The 20,714-nt window shown below is 36.9% G+C and overlaps 1 protein-coding gene across 23 annotated transcripts in view; it reads left to right on the top strand.

Annotated features, from left to right (window-relative positions):
* SCEL (sciellin) overlaps positions 1–20,714 on the top strand; it is a 398,872-nt gene that overhangs the window by 350,715 nt on the left and 27,443 nt on the right. For 19 of the 23 annotated variants that reach the window (XR_014256049.1, XM_082434846.1, XM_082434838.1 and 16 more), the window contains 4 exons: positions 538–600; positions 4,257–4,316; positions 4,463–4,522; positions 19,137–19,199. Coding sequence is in view for 22 of the 23 variants with exons in the window: in XM_082434846.1 (XP_082290972.1) it covers positions 538–600; positions 4,257–4,316; positions 4,463–4,522; positions 19,137–19,199 (246 nt within the window). In the remaining variant the exon portion in view is untranslated. The remainder of the gene's footprint in view (positions 1–537; positions 601–4,256; positions 4,317–4,462; positions 4,523–19,136; positions 19,200–20,714) is intronic. The other 4 variants (XM_082434849.1, XM_082434844.1, XM_082434842.1 and 1 more) reach the window with 2 other exon arrangements.

The raw sequence follows: 20,714 nt of genomic DNA, 5'->3' as shown, positions 1-20,714 counted from the left end.
AATACTTGATTAGAATATTTCTACATGATTTTGATTATACTCTTGTCTTCTTGAAAAGTTAAGACCCATCATTCACTGGAGCAAAAGTTAAGAAAAGCGTGACAGAGTAACTCCAAGCTACCTCTCAAGATTATTGTGATGATAATGTTGGTGAAAAGCATTGTGCAGATGTAAGGAATTATTGTGAATAGAGAGAGGAAGGATGTTAGCAGAAGGGAGCATGTGGTTTGGGGTCCAGCTATGGTTTCAATCCTCGTTCACCCTCAGTCATTTCTTAGGTATCTGGCCCAAAGAGTGTCTTAATTTCTATGAGACTCAATTTATTTATAAAGAGAGAATGGTAATATTTAACTCAGTTGTTTTGAGGATTTAAAAAAGATAACTAATATAACTAATATATATAAAGTAGAAACTCGGTAAATTTATCACTTTTTGTTTAGGATCCCATGGAATGATTCACAAGCATCAGAAGAAACAATGCCAGCCATTGTTTCTGATTTCCAACTGAATTTGACCTTGTATTTTATTTTGTTTTAGCAGTGAACAAGATCTTGATGAACTTATTAACGTAAGCCCCAAAGCTGTCAACAACACAGCCGGGTAAGAGAAGGATGTGATTTATTTACTTTGCTTTGTTTCTCCTTAACTAAGTACGATTTGAATATAAATGACTTGTAATCATTCTATGGGCAAACTTAATATAAATCTTGAAAAGTCATCACAATTTTTATATGTCCCTGAAAACTTAGATATCTATTTGCTAAAAAAAAGAAAGGCAGCTCAAGTAAAGCAATTGAAGGGAGTGATTGGGGTAGAAACATAGCTAGTCTATGCCCTGTTTATGTTTTGTAGTATTGATGTTAATACCTTTGTCTCTGGATTTGGTTAAATTTATTAATGATAGTTAATTTTTTGAAAAGAGCTGGACACCTCATTAGTTATAAGCAATAACATTCACCTCGTTTTCAGAGGGTGTTTTCTGGTAGTCGGTGGAAATTTTATGAGGTTCATTATTTCTTAGATGGTTTGCTGCTCGCAGCAAAGTAATGGATCTAAAATTTGATAATTCTTTAAGTAGTATCTATAATGATGAAAATGAAATTCACTTTTTGTCTCTGGTTATATGAAGATTTTTATATCATTATACACTACTATTATATATATGTACGTATATATTTATATATATATATTTAAGAACGTTTTTATGATTTCACTTTTTTGAGTTTAGCTGGTACATACAAAAATTGCAAAATTTTGGAGATGGAAGGAAGTAACCTCAGAAAACTCATAGCCCAGTTACTATGAACACTTGCAAACCACTGTTCCAGTCAAACCTATTCTATTTACAGAAGAAGAAATTAAGACTCAGAAAGGTTAAGTGATGTGACCAGTGTCACAGAGAAAACTAGTGGAAGACGAATAGTAGTTCTGTGATCTGTTAGGCGGTGAATAATTACCGAGCACCTACTGGGTTTGAAGCTTACAACTAGGTATCATTAGGTGCACATTAGGTATAATTATAGGCCGTGGATGCCAAAAAGAGAATTCAGTAGACATACTCAATCTTATTAACAGCAAGCAATTATCATAGATTAAAGCTAATTATGTACTGGGGGCAAAGAGATGGGACTCCAAGACAATAATAGGTTGTCAGTTTAATATATTACATTTTGGGACGCTTATGTACTGCTTGCTGAATATAGAATGTATTGTCAGTGAGTTGCATTTAAAAAGAAAAGGAGACATGAAATAACTAATTTAATAAACATGACAGGCAGTAAAATTCACATTCATAGATTCCTAGGAGTAGAAGATGTTAGAGATGGGCAGAGGCTTAGAGATGAACAAATCCAATCTCCTCATTTTACAAATGAGAATACTGAAGTATTCGGGGCAAAAGTCTCATAATCTTCTGTGAGTTCTTCCAACTCCCAGCCCAACTCCTGGTCTTTAAATCACAGCATGGAGACTTTGATCTTAAAATAGGTGAAAGTTGATTCAGTACCTCAGGAAATAGTGGAAACTATAAAGCTAGGACTTTTACTCTTGCCATGGGACAGCCTGGAGATGTTCTCTACTACCTTCACAGGGTCACTTGAAATATTACTTCACAGTCTTTGAAGTGACAATGGCACAAATTTATGCCAATGACCGCAAAACACGTTACAACTTTTGAACTACATGAAAATAATAATAGCTAAATATTTCAGTGCATCCCTATATCCTTAAAGCAAAATAAATGAAAGCAGTAACTTGAGTAGGAAAAATGTTACATTTTTCCTGGATAAAATTTAGATATAAGATTCCTGTGTTTGTAGGATCCAGGGTCTGAAAAAAGTGTCTATAAGTTTTCTGTTCATTAAGTTGAATGATGCTATCAGTCAAGGCAATTCAGGACTATTACTGAGATCCTTGCTTTATTGACACAAGGTGTCGTCTTTTTAAGAGAAGTGGTACAACATAGCAAGCGTTTATATATATGTTTTCTAAGCTAGTGTTTCTCAAATTGTGGGTCACATCCCATTAAATGGTCTTGTAATTAATTTAGTGAGCGGCAGTCAGCACTTTTTCCCAGTTAACTAGAGTGAAATAGAGTAGAAAACATGAGAGTTCTTACGTAGTGGGTGTTTTATTTTGTGAAATTTATGTTTTATTATGTGTGTGTGTGTGTGTGTGTGTGTGTGTGTGTCTGTCTGACTGAAAACAGAAAGTATTGGGCTGTGATGTAAATTGTATTTTTTAATGAGCTCTATGATGTAGTAGTTTGAATAGCACAGTTCTAAGATTTGGAATGAACCAAGTTTTCTGTACCGAGCAGAACAGTAAAAACGGGAGTTCTCATGTTTGTGTTTGCATTTTTTATGCAGCTTACTCTTAATTATGCTGGTTGGTGAATATTATATGTAGTTACACTAAAATATTGTGATTGATTTTATGTATTAAAAGGTTGTGGCCTTTGACATATTATTTCCTCTACAAAGTTTTATTTTTTGTACTTTTTATTCTTTTAATGTATGAAATTATCCTCATTTTAAAGATCCTCTTTCAGGCACAATTTAACTTTATAACAGGTTTTTGTAATCAATTTATACAAGAAAATTTTATTTTGGATAGTTCTCATGTGTTTATCATTTCTTTGATAGTGTTTGTAAATACCAGTTGATTATCTTTAATTGAGAATATGCTATTGAAGATAATTCAAAACAGTAATCATTCATTTAGGGGCTTTCTGTCTACCATGGAGATCTGAGAACAAGGATGAAGAGATCAAACTCAGTGAAGCCATGAGCTGGGAAGCAAATTCTATGGAAAGGCTTAGGGGTTGGGGAAGGAAATGCAGACCTTTTTCTCAGACTTTTTGATGACTAACCTCTAAGTGGCTCTCCTTCAGTTCCTAACCTTGCATCAGTCTTTTTGAAGAGTAAACCATACTTAATTTTTATATAAGGGAAAAGGACTTTTGGGGGGAAGGAGGTACAGGCAGGTAGCTGCCAAAATTTACTGAAAGCAGGTGTTATCAATCCCAAGATTTCTTGCTATTGTGGGCTCTTCTTTGAATAAATATTATAAAGCGGTTTAGAGGAACACGTTGAAAAATCACTACTTTCCAGACCTTAGAAGCAAAGTATTATACAGAGGCAATGAGTGATAGCAAACCAGGTGGGAGGAAATACTGTTCTCCGACTGAGGAAAGAAACTGATAGGGTTTCAACTAGGAAGTGGACAGTTATCAGAGTATGTCCCAAATTTACCATGATTTCAGCTTAGTAAGTCATGGTAGAGGAAAGAAAAGTCACAATTTTGATGGATTACTGGAACTCTCTTTGCCAAGACTTATGTTAAGTATAATCCTAGTTTGGGAGTTTCTTATTTTTTTAAAAAAATGGTATCTTTAGCTGGTGAATATGATTTTTAAAATATCAAGGACCTTAGAATCAGTTTGTATCTTCATACTGTTAAAACATTCCAGAGTAAAAGTGGTCAATCATGAGATGTTTGCTGTGAACTCTGAGTTAGCGTGCCCTTGTAGATGGGCTCTGACAATAAGCGTGTGAAGTCAGAGTAATTCTTCTCCTGATCCAACATAATTAGTCCTCCCTGGATTGGTTTGGAAATTTATTTCAAGGAGGTTCTATGCCAAACCAATATGTCTTATACTAAATGATAAAATAGCTAATCCCTTCTTCCAATTCCAGCCAACTTAAACCTGTATTATCTCTAACACAAGCTGCTTTAATTTTTTTTTCCATATGAAGAAATCAAGATCTTGATAAACTCATCAAAGTGAATGCTGAAACTCTCTCCAACAACCAAAGGTAATAGAACTGTATTAATTTTTGTGCTTTGGGTAGGAAGAATATTTTGTTTTACAATTATTTCAAGCACATTTATAACCTTAATGATCTTACCAAAAGAATTTATTTATAATTAACCTGCTCCCTTTTTATTTTTCTTTTTAAAGAAACCGGGATCTCAATAACCTCATCAAAGTGAATCCTGAAGTAATCAGAAGCAATCAAAGGTAATCAAATAAAAACAGTCATTTCACGTTCTCATGTCTGTTGCCCCTGAGTGGAGTAGATTTATTATATTGCTTTATAGACCTAGCACAAGCAAAACAACCTATCACTAATTGGAGTTTATTTTTTTCTCTTTTGAAAAGCCAAGCTTTGGACAATCTTATTAAAGTGAAACCTTCACCTCTCAGAAATACTAAGCGGTAAATGACTTTGCCTAACTATCTTGACATGTTCCCAAGGTTCTAGGTTAGGAATTTCCTTTCTTGCTCGCTTTCTTGCTTTCTTTCTTCTCTTTTTTTAAAAGAAGACTTTCGTTTTTCTTGAGTGTTCAAATGCGCACACATTTATAACCCATGTGTTTCCTGTCAGCCGAGAACATGCTGCACTCTTCTGGAATCAATTGCACTCTTTTGGACTCAGTTTTGTACTTCTTATTTTCACGAAGACAACTTAGGGTTTGTTGCCTATAGGAAATAGAGTATCAGGACTGATATGAAAAATGAGTGAAATTAAATAAGAGGAAAACATATTTTGGAGAAGCTGGACCAAACCGGTGGTTTACACAGATGCCTACAGAGCATTGGAGCATTGGAAATGATATTCAGTCTTCAGAATTACAGATCCACAGCTCATGTGGGCTCACAAAATATTCCAGCAGATTTTAACCTTGAACTTCCATTTTGAGTTTTGTAAATATCTTATAATTCACTATCTTTATGTCATATCTTTCACCAAAAGAGCTTATTGATAATGCACCAGAGTGCGTTGTATGAGAAGCCCAGATTGTTCTGCTGACCTGAAATTTTGCCATAATAAATATATAGCTGGGAATTAAAGTCTCAATATTCTGGGATGAAGAAAGCAAATTAACATATGGAAAGTGCTTTGAAGCCACGGGGAGAAAGAGGATAGTGTGATGTGCTCATCGGCCTAAATCTTATGTCTTTTTGTTTTCTACATTAGTGGTTCTTTTTTTTTTTTGGAGTATAATTGCTTTACAATGTCGTGTTAGTTTCTGCTGTACAATGAAGTGAGTCAGCTATCTGTATACCTATATCCCCTCCCTCTTGGACCTCCCTCCCACCCCTCCCCCGCATCCCACCCATCTAGGTTGTCAGAGAACACTGAGCTGAGCTTCCTGTGCTTTATAGCATGCTCCCACTAGCTATCTATTTTACACATGGGAGTGTATATATGTCAATCCTCATGTTTTAATTTGCCTTTTCTGTTTGTGTGTTTTTATCACAAGGTGTTGGGGTGTCTGAGGTAGGAAGGTACCAAGGCAATTGAAGAACAATTGCTAATTAGACAGCAGTATTTATTGAACACCTCTGGTGTGCCTGGCAATTTATATACATTTAATCCTCACAACCACCAACCCCATGAGAAATATATTCATGCATGCTATTTTATAGAAGAGGAAACTATAGCTCAAAGATATAAAATAAACTTCTCAAGAAAGAAAACACATCCTGGATCTAAACCCAAGTCCTTCTAATGTCACTACTGGAAGAAGAACAAAAGATCGGGAGCAAAAAAAGCTCAGATTTACCCCTTCTTTCTGTCCTTTATTCTCCCTACGGTCCCTTCCTTTCTAATTCCCCTCCCACCCCTGCAGTTAAAGGACTACAATTAGATACACTTTTTTTCTAGAAAATTATTGTGGAAATGACAGAGAGGAGAGGAAAGTTTGTCTTATAGAGATTTTCTAATAACTGAAATAATAGCGGACTTTTGGTGCTGACCCTGCCGCTGGTAAGCATATGGAAATATCTTTGATAAGTAGAACCATTTCTTCAGAGTGGTACTGGTAGGGGCAGATTTTTATTTTTATTAGTAACAGTTTTAGGAGGTTCCCAACCCATGTTGGAAGTGGTTAGGTTTAACAAGCACGTATGGAATAACTAACAGTGGCTACTGTAGCCAACTTCTCCCTTAGTGGCTGTTTCCATAAATTGTAGCGCCCTCTCTCTCTCTCTCTCTCTCTCTCTCTTCCCCACTCCCGTTCCCTCCTTCCTCCTCTCCATCCCTCCCTTTCCCCTTCTTCTTACTTTTGCCTCCTTCCCTTCCTCCTTCTGCAAATGCGCTATGTTGACAGATAATGGTAACTTTCTCATAGGAATTTTGCCTTTTGTTTATTAGAAGAGGCTAATTTCATAAAAAGTAATTTGTATTTCAGCAACTCCTAACAAAGTATCTATAAGAAGAGGACATTTTCCTTATACAGATAGGGTTACTATAAAAAAGAAATTTAAAAATATTGACCATCATGTTGTTTTCAGATGGCAGCCTTTTTTAAGGATTTATTTTTAAACTTTTTACTGAGGTATAGTTGATGTATAATATGATATAAATTACAGGTATATGATATAGTGATTCACAATTTTAAAGGTTATACTCCACTTATAGTTATTACAAACTATTTGCCATATTCTCTATATCATAGAATATTTCCTTGTAGCTTATTTTATACCTAATGGTTTGTACCTCTCAATTATCTACCCCTATATTGCCCCTCTCCCCCTTGCCTCTCCCCACTGGTAACCACTAGTTTGTTCTGTATATCAGATGGCAGCTTGATCCACAAATCTAACCTAAGTGATGTCTGACTATTCTTTAGTAGTTACACCAGATTTGATGATAATCAGCCAGGATATTCAAGAATTACTGCAGAAAAAACAGGAAAGACTAAGCTGCCTATTTGAAAAAAGTGACTTCATTCAATATGTTCAGTCACCTGTATCTGCAATGTATTTATGTGGCCCACTTGATTTTAATGGGTAAAGAGAGGGGGCATTTTAACATGACTCCCAGTAAGAATAACAGCCACAAGGCACTTTTACATCCAATTCAATGTGACAGGAGCACTGATTATTTAATAGTATAACAGCAGTGAATCAGAGTTCCTTTTATGTGACTTTGCTGACATTTCCAGCAGCTGTATATTTAATTCACAGTTAGGGGTGGAATAAATTTCAGTCATGGATCAGAATGTAAGCAGGTGTCCCTGAGCTCTTTCTAGGAAGACAACAACTTGAACAAATGCAAATGTGTACAGAATTTTCATTTATTCAGGGAGAAACTGTGAATTTTAGCAATGACAGTTTCACATTTTCATGAACCAACATTAAAGTGGCATATTTAATTATCGGTAGCCTATAAACTGCTGCTCCCACATGAAGATTGAAAAACATCTAGTGATACAGGTCTTTACAGTTAGAAAAGGCAACCTTCATCTGAAGCAGAAAAAATATTCTGAACTATTTGTAGTATTATACGTCCATCTTTATAAGGGCTTCCTATTTGCTAAGACATACCTTGTTAATATCCCAATAAGAGGAGGTTTCCTTCCTATCTTCCTATTGCATATTTCTCATACTTCTGCTCAAGACAGAAAGCTGGAGGTGGGAGGTAACCTTGCCTCTTTCCATTGCTTAATTCTCCATAATCAGTAGGTCACTCTGGGTGCTTCTCCTAGTTATCTCAGGAACCGAGACATTTCATCATCCCAACTGCTACTATAGCCCAGCTTACTGTTAAGTCTCCTCACTGGTCCCTCTGCTGTCTCTGGTACCTTCTGCCCTTCAATCTGTCTGCCACACTGTAGAGTGATCTTCTTAAAACACAAATCTGATCCTGTCCTTCCTCTGATGAAATCCTCCAGTGGCTTCCCATTGCCACTGGACAACAGTGCACCCCTTAACCTGGTTTCCAAAGCTTGCCATGATGTTGCCTCCACAGGCCTCCCCAACCCCATTCCCTGTGCTCCACCCACAAGCAAAGCCCACCCACACACCCCCTGACATGAACACGCCTCGCTCCTCTGTCATCGCTGCTGCATGGATAACTGCTACTTATCCTTTAGGTGTCAGCTTAGATGTCTTTTACTCAGGCTCTGGGAAGCCCAACCTGACCCATCACTTCTGCATCAGGTCCTTCTGGATGTTCTCAAGCTCTCTGTTCTTCTGTCCTATGATATTTGTCTCTTGGAATTATTATTTAATAATCTCTCGTCAACTATTGGATTTTTTAAGGGCAAAGATTGGATCTGTCTTGTTCATGTCTTTATCTACAATTCATGGCACAATGCTTGACACGTATTAGGTGCTTAATAAATATTCTCTGAGTTACAAGCTAAATTTCAAAACTAATCAAGACCTGTGATCATCCAACTAGACAAAGCCCATTGCCTTATAACTCTAACACTCTGAGCCCCATGAGTGAAACTAGACTGGAGGGATCTGATATCCTATGACTGGTCTCCTTGCTCAAGCCAATGACTCTATTTTGAAATGTAATCTCAATGAACCATGGTGAATTAGAGCCACTGAAATTCTTGGTCACATCTTATATTTAAAATACCTAAATTGATCATTTTCTCTACGGACATGTTAATTTCTTTAATATAAAATCTTTAAGACTCCCTCATTGAAACAAATTATAAAAATATGTAAAGCTGGGACCATTTTGCAAATTCAGTAGAGTTGAAGAATTATAGCAGTTATCTCACTGTATTCTACACTCCCTTCAGAGAGATAAATATTCCTTTGAACTAAAGCTTAGAGCCTTAGTTTTAGTTCTTGGCATAAAAGAAGTACCATAGTAAATTTTCTATATGGAGGTTTTTAATTTTGCAAATGTGTTTGATACTCTGCAAAAACGATGTAAGTGAGCTGGAGAGAGAGAAACATATTGCAGCATTTGATAAATACCTCCCACACCTTCATAAGAGAGGAAGAGCAGTTGGGAGTGAGCTGATTACTTTCTCTCATGTAGAGCATATCCTAGGAAAAGTTGTGTTATAAGAGACATAATAAGCCTTGGTCCCCAGAATCACTATTTTTTTTCTTTAATCTGCTCTGCAAGGGAGTATTATATTCCTTAATGGGGCAGTAGAAAATAAATTACATGATTATAACATAGATAAATGCTCATATTCAAAATGTGTGCTATGACTCTACATAGCAGATAACGCATATCTTCTCCCAAACATTCTGTAGTCTATGCAAAGAAAAGCATTTTCAGTTGCTATGGTTAACAAAATTTCTTTTTAGCATTTCTCTCTGTATCCACAGAGAATTGGTGGTTTTTCTTGAAGTTAATTCCAACTGTTCATAAAATCACAAAATTATAAGGTCTTCCACTGAACTGCCACAGAAAAGGTTTGGAATCAAGCCTTTGTTTGACCCTGCAGCATTTGGCTAGGCTTCTATAAAAATCTATTTTTCACACTTTGACTCACAGCTCTTCATCTTCTACCACAGTGTAAAAGACACGATAAGATAGATGTAGTCTTAATTAAAGAATGAAAATTTATTTTTACATTTTTCAACTTGGGAAGTTTATGGGCAATCTGAACTTCTTTTATTGGATCTCCAAATCTAGCTGATGACATCAATCAGGGTGAACAACCAGAGCAAATCCACATTTTGTACTTTTCATGATCTGGAACTTTTAATTTTGCTTTAAATATTAGTATAAAATATTCAGAATAAAATCTTATAATCCACTCTACCAAACTTGATATGTGGCACTGTTTAATAAAAACAGCAAAAATTCTATGAAACCCCTAATAACATGGTTTACTCAATGATTCACAATTATATCCCTTTGGGAGTGTGCTTCTTTGAAGGCAAGCATACGTTCCAATTTTGAGTTATCTACCTACAGTGGTTGGATTTGCAGGATTCTGGTTTCTCCTCCTTGCTTAGATCTAAATCCATTTCCACTCTCCCTCACAATAGCTAGGGTCCAAAAGACTTGGGTCCTGCGCGTGAGGAGGTGGGGTGGTATAGGCAGATCAAAGATGCAGTATCTGCAGCAGCCAGGAGTGGAAAGTGCCAGAGCAGGTGAGGGCATCCAACATCAGGCTGAGAAACTAAACATAATCATGTCATGAGGGCAGAAGCAAATGTGTATTTGGTTGCTAGGGCTGCCATAACAAGAACCACAGCCTGGGTGGCTTAAAAGAGAAATTAATTTTCTCACCGTCTGGAAGCTAGAAATCCAAGATCAGTATGTCAGTAGGGTTGGCTCCTTCTGAAGGTCCAGAGGGAAGGATCTATTCCAGGCCTTTCTCCTTGGCTGGTAGAGGGCTGTCTTTACCCTCTGTCTTCACATTGTTATCCATCTGTGTGTGTATCTGAACCTAAATTTCCTCTACTTATAAAGATACCAATCATATTGGATTACGGCCCACCCTAATGACCTCATTTGAACTCGATTTTTTCTGGCGTTAGGACTTCGACATATAGATTTGGTGGGAGGGCAAAATTCAACCCCTAAGGAAATGTCCCAAAATAAGGAAACAAAGCCCTGGTTGGGAGCTGTGTGAAAAAAAGGAAAGAAATATGTGCAATTCAGGGGTGAAATAAGGCAGGTTCTAGGTGATTGACACAAATGGAGATGAAATGTCCATCACCGCCTCTTCTGAACTGTTTCTAAGAGGTTATTATGCACACTCTGTACCTAGATGTGGCCAAAGCTGACTGCCATAAAGGCTCAGGGTCTAATATCTTTCCCTTGGGGTCCCTTTCAGGTCTTTTCCCAGAGCTGGGTAAGGTAGCATAGATTTCCACCAGAGAAGGAGAAAAAAGAGAATTTAAATTAATTTAATGCCACAAATATTTTTGGAGCAGCTACTGCGTGCAAGGCCATGTTAGCCATGGTAATGTGATTTTACTCTCAAGTCATAATGAAAAACACCAGCTTCCTTAAAAAATGTCACTCAGTTCATCCAAGGTTAGCTTTGGAGGGAGAATCACTTCCTGGGACAGAATTCTAATTCCCCAAAATTCACATTTCCTGGTGATCTCTCACTGTTTGCCATTGCCAACCGTCCCTGTTTGGCATTCCTGGGAAACTGGATTATGGAAGATCATGATAATCCACTTAATTTTTATCCCATTATCCCCAAGTATTTAGTAAAGTACTATTGTATTTTAAAATGTTAAGCGGAGGATCATTTAATGCTCAGGCTATTAAGATAGTATGGTAACCCCTGAGGTCAAGAAGGTGACTCTAGTAATAGGGAAGGACCGTCACAGGTTAGGTGAATGCAAAGCCTGCTGTCTCTATTTCTAGATTTGAAAGATGCGATCTGGGAGGTCTCCTCACACAGTTCTAGTAGTTATATTGAAGAAGTCAGCTTTGAATTTTACATCATTCAGACTGCAGAATCAAATGATTTTGATACTTCTGAGCTACTTCTGAAATCCTGTACTTTTTACATATATTAATTGGCATATTTTCTACTATAACTCACATTAAAAAATAATTTAACTAATTTCTACATTTTCAAAGATGTGCAGCTAGTATTTTATTTTATTTTGTTTTTTTAAAAAGATCTTTAATGGAGTACAGTTGCTTCACAATACTGTGTTAGTTTCTGTTGCACAACAAAGCGAATCAGCCATATGCATACACATGTCCCCACATCCCCTCCCTCTTGAGCCTCCCTCCCACCCTCCCTATCCCACGTCTCTAGGTCATCGCAGAGCACCGAGCCAATCTCCCTGTGCTATGCTGCTGCTTCCCACCAGCCAATTATTTTACATTTGGTAGTGTATATATGTTGATGTTACTCTCACTTTGCCCCAGCTTCACCCTCCCACCCCATGTCCTCAAGTCCATTCTCTATGTCTACCTCTTTATTCCTGCCCTGCAACTAGGTACATCAATACCAATTTTTTTTTTTTATATTCCATATATATGTGTTAGCATACAGTATTTGTTTTTCTCTTTCTGACTTACTTCACTCTGTATGACAGACTCTAGGTCCACCCACCTCACTACAAATAACTCAATTTCGTTTCTTTCTATGGCTGAGTAATATTCCAATGTATATATGTGCCACATCTTCTTTACCTTTTCATCTGTCGATGGACACTTAGGTTGCTTCCATGTCTTGGCTATTGTAAATAGTGCTGCAATGAATACTGTGGTACATGACTCTTTTTGAATTATGGTTTTCTCAAGGTATATGCCTAGTAGTGGGATTGCTGGGTCATATGGTAGTTCTATTTTTAGTTAAGGAACCTCCATACTGTTTTCCATAGTGGTTGTATCAATTTACATTCCCACCAACAGTGCAGAAGAGTTCCCTTTTCACCACACCCTCTCCAGCATTTACTGTTTCTAGATTTTTTGATAATGGCCATTCTGACAGGTAGAGGTGATACCTCATTGTAGTTTTGATTTGCGTTTCTCTAATAATTAGTGATGTTGAGCATCTTTTCATATGCCTCTTGGCCATCTGTATGTCTTCCTGGTGAAATGTCTATTCAGGTCTTCTGCCCATTTTTTAACTGGATTGTTTGGTTTTTTGATAATGAGCTCCATGAGCTGTTTGTATATTTTAGAGATTAATCCTTTGTCGTTTCATTTGCAAATATTTTCTCCCATTCTGCGGGTTGTCTTTTTGTCTTGTTTATGGTTTCCTTTGCTGTGCAAAAGCTTTTAAGTTTAATTAAGTCCCATTTGTTTATTTTTGTTTTTATTTCCATTACTCTAGGAGGTGGGTCAAAAAAGATCTTGCTGTGGTTTATGTCAAAGAGTGTTTTTCCTATGTTTTCCTCTAATAGTTTTATAGTGTCTGGTCTTACATTTAAGTCTTTAATCCATTTGAAGTTTATTTTTGTGTATGGTGTTAGGTAGTGTTCTAATTTCATTCTTTTACATGTAACTGTCCTGTTTTCCCAACACCACTATTGAAGAGGCTGTCTTTTCTCCATCGTATGTTCGTGCCTCCTTTGTCATAAAGTAGGTGACCGTATGTGTGTGGGTTTATCTCTGGGCTTTCTATCCTGTTCCATTGATCTATATTTCTGTTTTTGTGCCAGTACCGTATTGTCTTGATTACTGTAGGTTTGTGGTATAGTTTGAAGTCGGGGACCTGATTCCTCCAACTCTGTTTTTCTTTCTCAAGATTGCTTTGGCTATTCAGGGTCTTTTGTGTTTCCATACAAATTGTGAAATTTTTTGTTCTAGTTCTGTGAAGAATGCCATTGGTCATTTGATAGGGATTGCATTGAATCTGTAGATTGCTTTGGGTAGTATAGTCATTTTCTCATTGTTGATTCTTCCAATCTAAGAACATGGTATATCTCTCCATCTGTTCGTATCATCTTTAATTTCTTTCATCAGTGTCTTATAGTTTTCTGCATACAGGTCTTTTGTCTCCTTGAGCAGGTTTATTCCTAGGTATTTTATTCTTTTTGTTGCAATGGTAAATGGGAGTGTTTCCTTAAATTCTCTTTCTGATTTTTCGTTGTTGGTGTATAGGAATGCCTGAGATGTCTGTGCATTAATTTTGTATCCTGCAACCTTACCAAATTCATTGATTAGTTCTAGTAGTTTTCTGGTGGCATCTTTAGGATTTTCTACGTATAGTATCATACCATCGACAAACAGTGAGCGTTTTACTTCTTCTTTTCCAATTTGTATTCCTTTTATTTCTTTTTCTTCTCTGATTGCTGTGGTGAGGACTTCCAAAACTATGTTGAGTAAGAGTGGCGAGAATGGACATCCTTGTCTTGTTCTTGATCTTATGGAAATGCTTTCAGTTTTTCACTATTGAGTATGATGCTTGCTGTGGTTTTGTCATATATGGCCTTTATTATGTTTAGGTAACTTCCCTCTATACCCATTTTCTGGAGAGTTTTTATCATAAATTGGTGTTGAACTTTGTCGAAAGCTTTTTCTGCATCTATTGAGATGATCATATGGTTTTTATTCCTTAATTTGTTAATGTGGTTTGTCACATTGATTGATTTGCATATACTGAAGAATCCTTGCATCCCTGGGTTAAATCCCACTTGATCATGGTGTATGATCCTTTTAATGTGCTATTGGATTCTGTTTGCTAGTATTTTGTTCAGAATTTTTGCATCTATGTTCATCAGTGATATTGGTCTATAATTTTCTTTTTTTGTGATATCATTTTCTGGTTTTGGTATCAGGGTGATTGTGGCTTCGTAGAATGAAGTTGGGAGTGTTTCTCCCTCTGCAATTTTTTGGAAGAGTTTGAGAAGGATGGGTGTTAGCTCTTCTCTAAATGTTTGATAGAATTCACCTGTGAAGCCATCTGGTCCTGAACTCTTTTGTTTGTTGTAAGATTTTTAATTATGGTTTCAATTTCATTACTTGTGATAGGTCTGTTTATATTTTCTAATTCTTCCTGGTTCAGTCTTGGAAAATTGTACCTTTCCAGGAATTTGTCCATTTCTTCCAGGTTGTCCATTTTATCAGCATATAGTTGTTTGTAGTAATCTCTCATGTCCTTTGTATTTCTGCAGTGTCAGTTGATACTTCTTCTTTTTCATTTCTAATTCTGTTGATCTGAGTCTTCTCCCTTTGTTTTCTTGATGAGTCTGGCTAAGGGCTTATCAATTTTGTTTATCTTCTCAAAGAACCAGCTTTTAGTTTTATTGATCTTTGCTATTGTTTTCTTCATTTCTATTTCATTTATTTCTGCTCTGATCTTTATGATTTTTTTCCTTGTACTGACTTTGGGTTTTCTTTGTTCTTCTTTCTCTTTTAAGTGTAGGGTTACATTGTTTATCTGAGATTTTTCTTGTTTCTTGAGGTGAGATTGTATTGCTACAAACTTCCCTCTAGAACTGCTTTTGCTGTGTCCCATAGGTTTTGGGTCATTGTGTTTGCGTTGTCATTTGTTTCTATGTATTATTTTGTTTCTTCTTTGATTTCTCCAGTGATCTCTTGGTTATTTAGTAACGCACTGTTTAGCCTCCATGTATTTGTGTTTTTTACAGTTTTTTTCCTGTAATTGATTTCCAGTCTCAAAGCATTGTGGTCAGAAAAGATGCTTGATATGATTTCAATTTTCTTAAATTTTCTGAGGCTTGATTTGTGACCCAAGATGTGATCTATCCTGGAGAAAGTTCCATGAGCAATTGAGAGAAAGTGTAATCTGCCACTTTTGGGTAGAATGTTCTATAAATATCAATTAGATCTATCTGGTCTATTGTGTCATTTAAAGCTTGTGTTTCCTTATTTATTTTCTGTTTGGATGATCTGTCCATTGGCGTAAGTGGAGTGTTAAAGTCCCCTACTATTATTGTGTTACTGTCGATTTCTCCTTTCATGGTTGTTAGCATTTGCCTTATGTATTGAGGTGCTCCTATTTTGTGTTCATAAACATTTATAATTGTTATATCTTCTTCTTGGATTGATCCTTTGATCATTATGTAGTGTCCCTCCTTATCTCTTGTAACAGTCTTTATTTTAAAGTCTATTTTATCTGATACGAGTATTGCTACTCCAGTTTTCTTTTGATTTCCATTTGCATGGAATATCTTTTTCCATCCTCTCACTTTCAGTCTGTATGTGTCCCTAGGTCTGAAATGGGTCTATTGTAGACAGCATATATATGGGTCTTGTTTTTGTATCCATTCAGCCAGTCTCTCTCCTTTGGTTGGGGCATTTAATCCATTTACACTCAAGGCTATTTTCAATATGTATGTTCCTATTACCATTTTCTCAATTGTTTTGGGTTTGTTTTTCTGGGTCTTTTTCTTCTGTTGTGTTTCCCACCTAGAGAAGTTCCTTTAGCATTTGTTGTAAAGCTTGTCTGGTGGTGCTGAATTCTCTTAGCTTTTGCTTGTCTGAAAAGCTTTTGATTTCTCCATTGAATCTGAATGTGATCCTTGCTGTGTAGAGTAATCTCGGTTGTAGGTTTTTCTCTTTCATCACTTTAAGTATATCCTGCCACTCCCTTCTGGCCTGCAGAGTTTCCGCTGAAAAATCAGCTGATAACTTTATGGGGATTCCTTTGTATGTTATTTGTTGCTTTTCCCTTCCTGCTTTTAATATTTTTTCTTTGAATTTAATTTTTGTTAGTTTGATTAATATGTGTCTTGGTGTGTTTTTCTTAGGGTTTGTCCTGTGTGGGACTGTCTGTGCTTCCTGGACTTGGGTGACTATTTCCTTTCCCATGTTAGGGAAGTTTTCAACTATAATCTCTTCAAATATTTTCTCAGACCCTTTCTTTTTCTCTCTTTTTCTGGGACCCCTATAATTTGAATGTTGGTGCGTTTAGTGTTGTCCCAGAGGTCTCTGAGATTGTCTTCAATTCTTTTCATTCTTTTTTCTGTATTTTGCTCCTCAGCAGTTATTTCCACCATTTTGTCTTCCAGCTCAGTTATTCATTCTTCTGCCTCAGTTATTCTGTTATTGATTCCTTCTAGTGTATTTTTCATTGCAGTTATTGTGTTGTTCATCTCTGTTTGTTTGTTCTTTAGTTCTTCTAGATCTTTGTTAAACATTTCTTGTATTTTCTCAATCCATGCCTCCGTTCTATTTCTGAGATTCTGGATCATCTTTAATATCATTACTCTGAATTCTTTTTCAGGTAGAGTGCCTATTTCCTCTTCATTTATTTGGTCTTATAGGTTTATACCTTGTTCTTTCATCTATGGCATATTTTTTTACCGTCTCTTTTTTCTTTTTTGAGTGGGATTGTGTTCCTGTCTTAATGGTTGTTTAGCCTGAGGCTTCCAACACTGGAGTTTGTAGGCTATTCGGTAGAGCTGGGTCTTGGTGCTGAGATGTGGAACTCCGTGAGACCTCACTCCAATGAATATTCCCTGGGGTCTTTCTCTGTTAGTCTAGTGGTTTGGACTCGGAGCTCCCACTGCAGGAGCTTTGGCCCCAGGCTTGTGAACCAAGACCCCACAAGCCACCTGGGGCAGCAAAAAGAAAAAAGAAAAAAACAAAGTAAAAAATAACATTAGACTAGGAAACTAACAGATATGTTAGGAAGAATATAAAATTAAAATATAGATGAATCAACATCAGGAAGGTACATGAATACCACAATAGTAAAAAAGAGGAAGAGGGAAAAGAAAAAAAAAAAAAGGCCTTGGCTGTGGAGGGCCTAAGCAAGGGCAAGGTTTGGGTGGTGGGTGGGGCCAATGCTCAGGAACCACAGGGCTGGAAAAGGCCCTGGGGGCTGTGGTGGGTGGGGCTTAGGCTCAAGGAACAGAAGGGGCCCAGGCGTGCCCCCCACCCCTGGTTTCAGAGGGCAGGGGACTTCATCTGCCGCCTGCCTCTCTTGATCTCTCCAGCCTCTGTCCTATGCCCCCAAAGACCCATGCAGCCTGGAGGGGGCTTTGGAGGGCAGGGGATGGCCTAGGAGCTCAGCAGGCTCCCCAGGCCCGAGTGGGCATGGCAATCAACCTCCACTCCTCTCCCGCTCCTCCTGGAGGGCCCCTCCTGCCTGCCTCCTGATCTCCCAGGCCCGCAGCTAGTATTTTAAATGTGAGGTTTAAGTGTAGCTATGGAATGCTGCTTAATTAGCATATTTATCACTTATTGATGGCTTGGATGTTATATAAAAAGAGTATTAAATCTCATCCCACATAAATATGAGGACTTTTATGTTATTTTTCATCCTTATCAATATTAATTTTGTGAGTCAGAGTCCCTACACTGATTCCATGTAAAAGAACCTTACTTGAAATCTACTATTCAGGACTGGAGAAGGGAGATTTATGAAAACTGGAGTTAACTCTAAGGATGTGAAAAGTTAGGGCAGAAATAAAAATGAAAATATAGTCCCTCAGAATTTTGGAATCCATAGTGCCTAGTGCTGTGTCACTACACTTCTGTTAATTATCACTTATTTATTCTTACTCAGTTCAGTCACAACTGTAGTCATTGTGCTTACAAATTTTACTTACATTAACTCATTTATTCTCACTGCAACCTTATGAAATTAGATATTATTATCCTAGTTTACAAAAGGAAGCTTAGAAAGGTTGACTAACTTGCCCAAGAAAGTAGGAGAAGAAATGGCCTTGCTCTGACTCCTAAACCATCCTGCTAACCAATAGCGTTGGTGACAAGGCTTTTCCAAACTCATGGAAAAAAATTAAGAACTACCAGTGTTATAGCAAATATATAAATAATTAATATATACATAACATACCAGAGAACATTGTGTCTCATGAAGGTGTGTCAAATCATTATTGTAGCCCAAGATTTAAGAATGTAATTGTCCCATTTATCCTCCACATTATGAATTGTTTATTCAGATTTGGGGTTGACTTCTCATATTTCTGTCATGCAAAAAGCTGGAATGAAGGCTTTAATTAAATATTTAAGAGTTGATTTCAGATGGGCAGGTGGCTCAGCCTCAAGCCTTGACTCTTTTACAAATTAGTCAATTGACCTTGGAAAATTCACTTAGCCTTTCTGAGCCCCATATGCTGTCCTGCAAGATTTTGTGAGATCTGAATGAGATAGTCCACGTGGAAATACACAAGTTAGTACTTTGTGATGCAAAGTAAGTATTCATTCAATGTTAGCCGAATGTGAATATCAATCAGTTGTTTCTTTTCAGACCAGATTTCTCAAACCTTCCAAAAAATTAGTTCTTTATTTCTCTCTCATAACGTAATCCATGCTCATACTTGAGTTGCACAGGACAAATATTCGATGTCAGATTTTCAATGTCCATATTCTTAAAGACCACAAATGACTATGTTTAAAATTTTGTACTGACTAAAAATTTTTTATTCTAATGCTTATTTCCTAAAATTGTATGTAACTACATCATATATATATATGTAAAAAATATATATTTTTTTCCTATAGAGACCAGGACCTAGAAAATTTAATTGAAGTAAATTCCAATATGTCTAAGAGTAAAAATGAAAGGTAAGGCTTATTATAATTTACGTTTTTCTTATGAATTCCATATGAGCCTTCATAAATTATATAACCTTGAAAGATTTTCTGAGAAGTTGAACTGTACTGTGATATTTAAATATAAACACTATCTGAATATGAAAAACAATGTACAGGGTGCTTAATAACTGATTTGGAAAAAAGTTAGCAAAATTTGAATTCTGTTATAATTTCTGACTAAGGGCCTGCTGTTCAATGGCTTACTGTAAAAGGCATCATGGAAATTCAGTGCTCTGCACTTAGGCTGTGAAGATTTATTTTTACTTACTGTTGCTTGGTAGGTTTTCAGCAGTGCAGAAAGCACTCTGGGAATCTCTTCCTTGGATACGTAGTGCTAAAAGAATGCACAAATTCATCACAGCCACAAAACAGGACCTAATTTTGGAATTTCTTTACACCACAGAGAGTACCAGCTTTAAAACTGTTGTACTTTGTTTCTTTTACAGCGAAGGTTAAGATAGAAGCTATACTTCATTGTTGTTACAGATTGTTTAAATTAGGAAAGAATTTTAAAAGTCTTCCATGTTTAGCAATTCTTCTCCCAACACATGGGAGGACCCTAGAAGCAATAAGTTTCTATTTTTAACCTTCCTAAGATACAGCTGCTTTTTCTGTTTAAAAAAAAAAAAACTTTTATGTAAAGAAACGATACTGTTGATATCAAGTGAAGAGAGTAGAAAAGTAGGAAAAGAGCTGGCTCACTGTTTTGTCTGTTTTTCATCTCTTAAAGGCTCTTGCATATAAGAGGTAGGTAGTTTCTTTCTGTTCCCTTAATTCCCCAAGTCATCCTCTGCCTTCTCTTTTTGTGATCCCAAGCAAGCCTCTGATAGAATGAGGGAGGATACATTTTCAATAGGATCCACTATTTTGGGAACAGTATTGGGCTTACAATTAACCAAGCTCATTCAAATATTATTTGGAAATGATCCAGATTAAAAAATGACAAGTAAATGAGGAGGTATAATTAAGGAACTTTTCACTGAATATGACTTGAGAGACGTTTCAGTTTGAGTTAGGCTTGCTCATGAAACAGGGTTTTATTGGAAAGATTAATGAGGAAATGGAAATTCAAGGGCAGGAACGGTAGCATGTCCGGGCTTCACGGAGGCCTGAACTGGAAGGTTGTTCATTCTTGACCGGAGGACATTCCATCAGGAATCCCCAGACATTAACCTTAGTTCTTTGTCATTGTCAGTTCTTTGTTGGCTTCTGCCTATTTTTCTCCTGCTCTTCCCTCTGCCTATTGGCTTCCTTATTCTCTGCTCTGTAGCTGTTTGATAACCAAGAACTTTAGCTGCCTCTCCTTCCTCGTAACTTCACCTTCCTCTAGCTTTCCGAGGTCTGTCTGGCCTCCTTCAGCAAGGTGGTATGGTTGTGGCCATCTGTGTAGAAGAGGGTGTGGGATGGAAAACACCGTGGCTGGCTGTAACGTGCACACACTCTCCTTTACTTTCCTGCAGTTTCATCTGTGCCTCTTACCTAACA

Source organism: Balaenoptera physalus (genome assembly GCF_965194825.1).
Source record: "Balaenoptera physalus genome assembly, chromosome: 18".
In the NCBI taxonomy this organism is placed as follows: Eukaryota; Metazoa; Chordata; class Mammalia; order Artiodactyla; family Balaenopteridae; genus Balaenoptera; species Balaenoptera physalus.
This window is presented reverse-complemented; position numbering and strand designations above follow the sequence as displayed.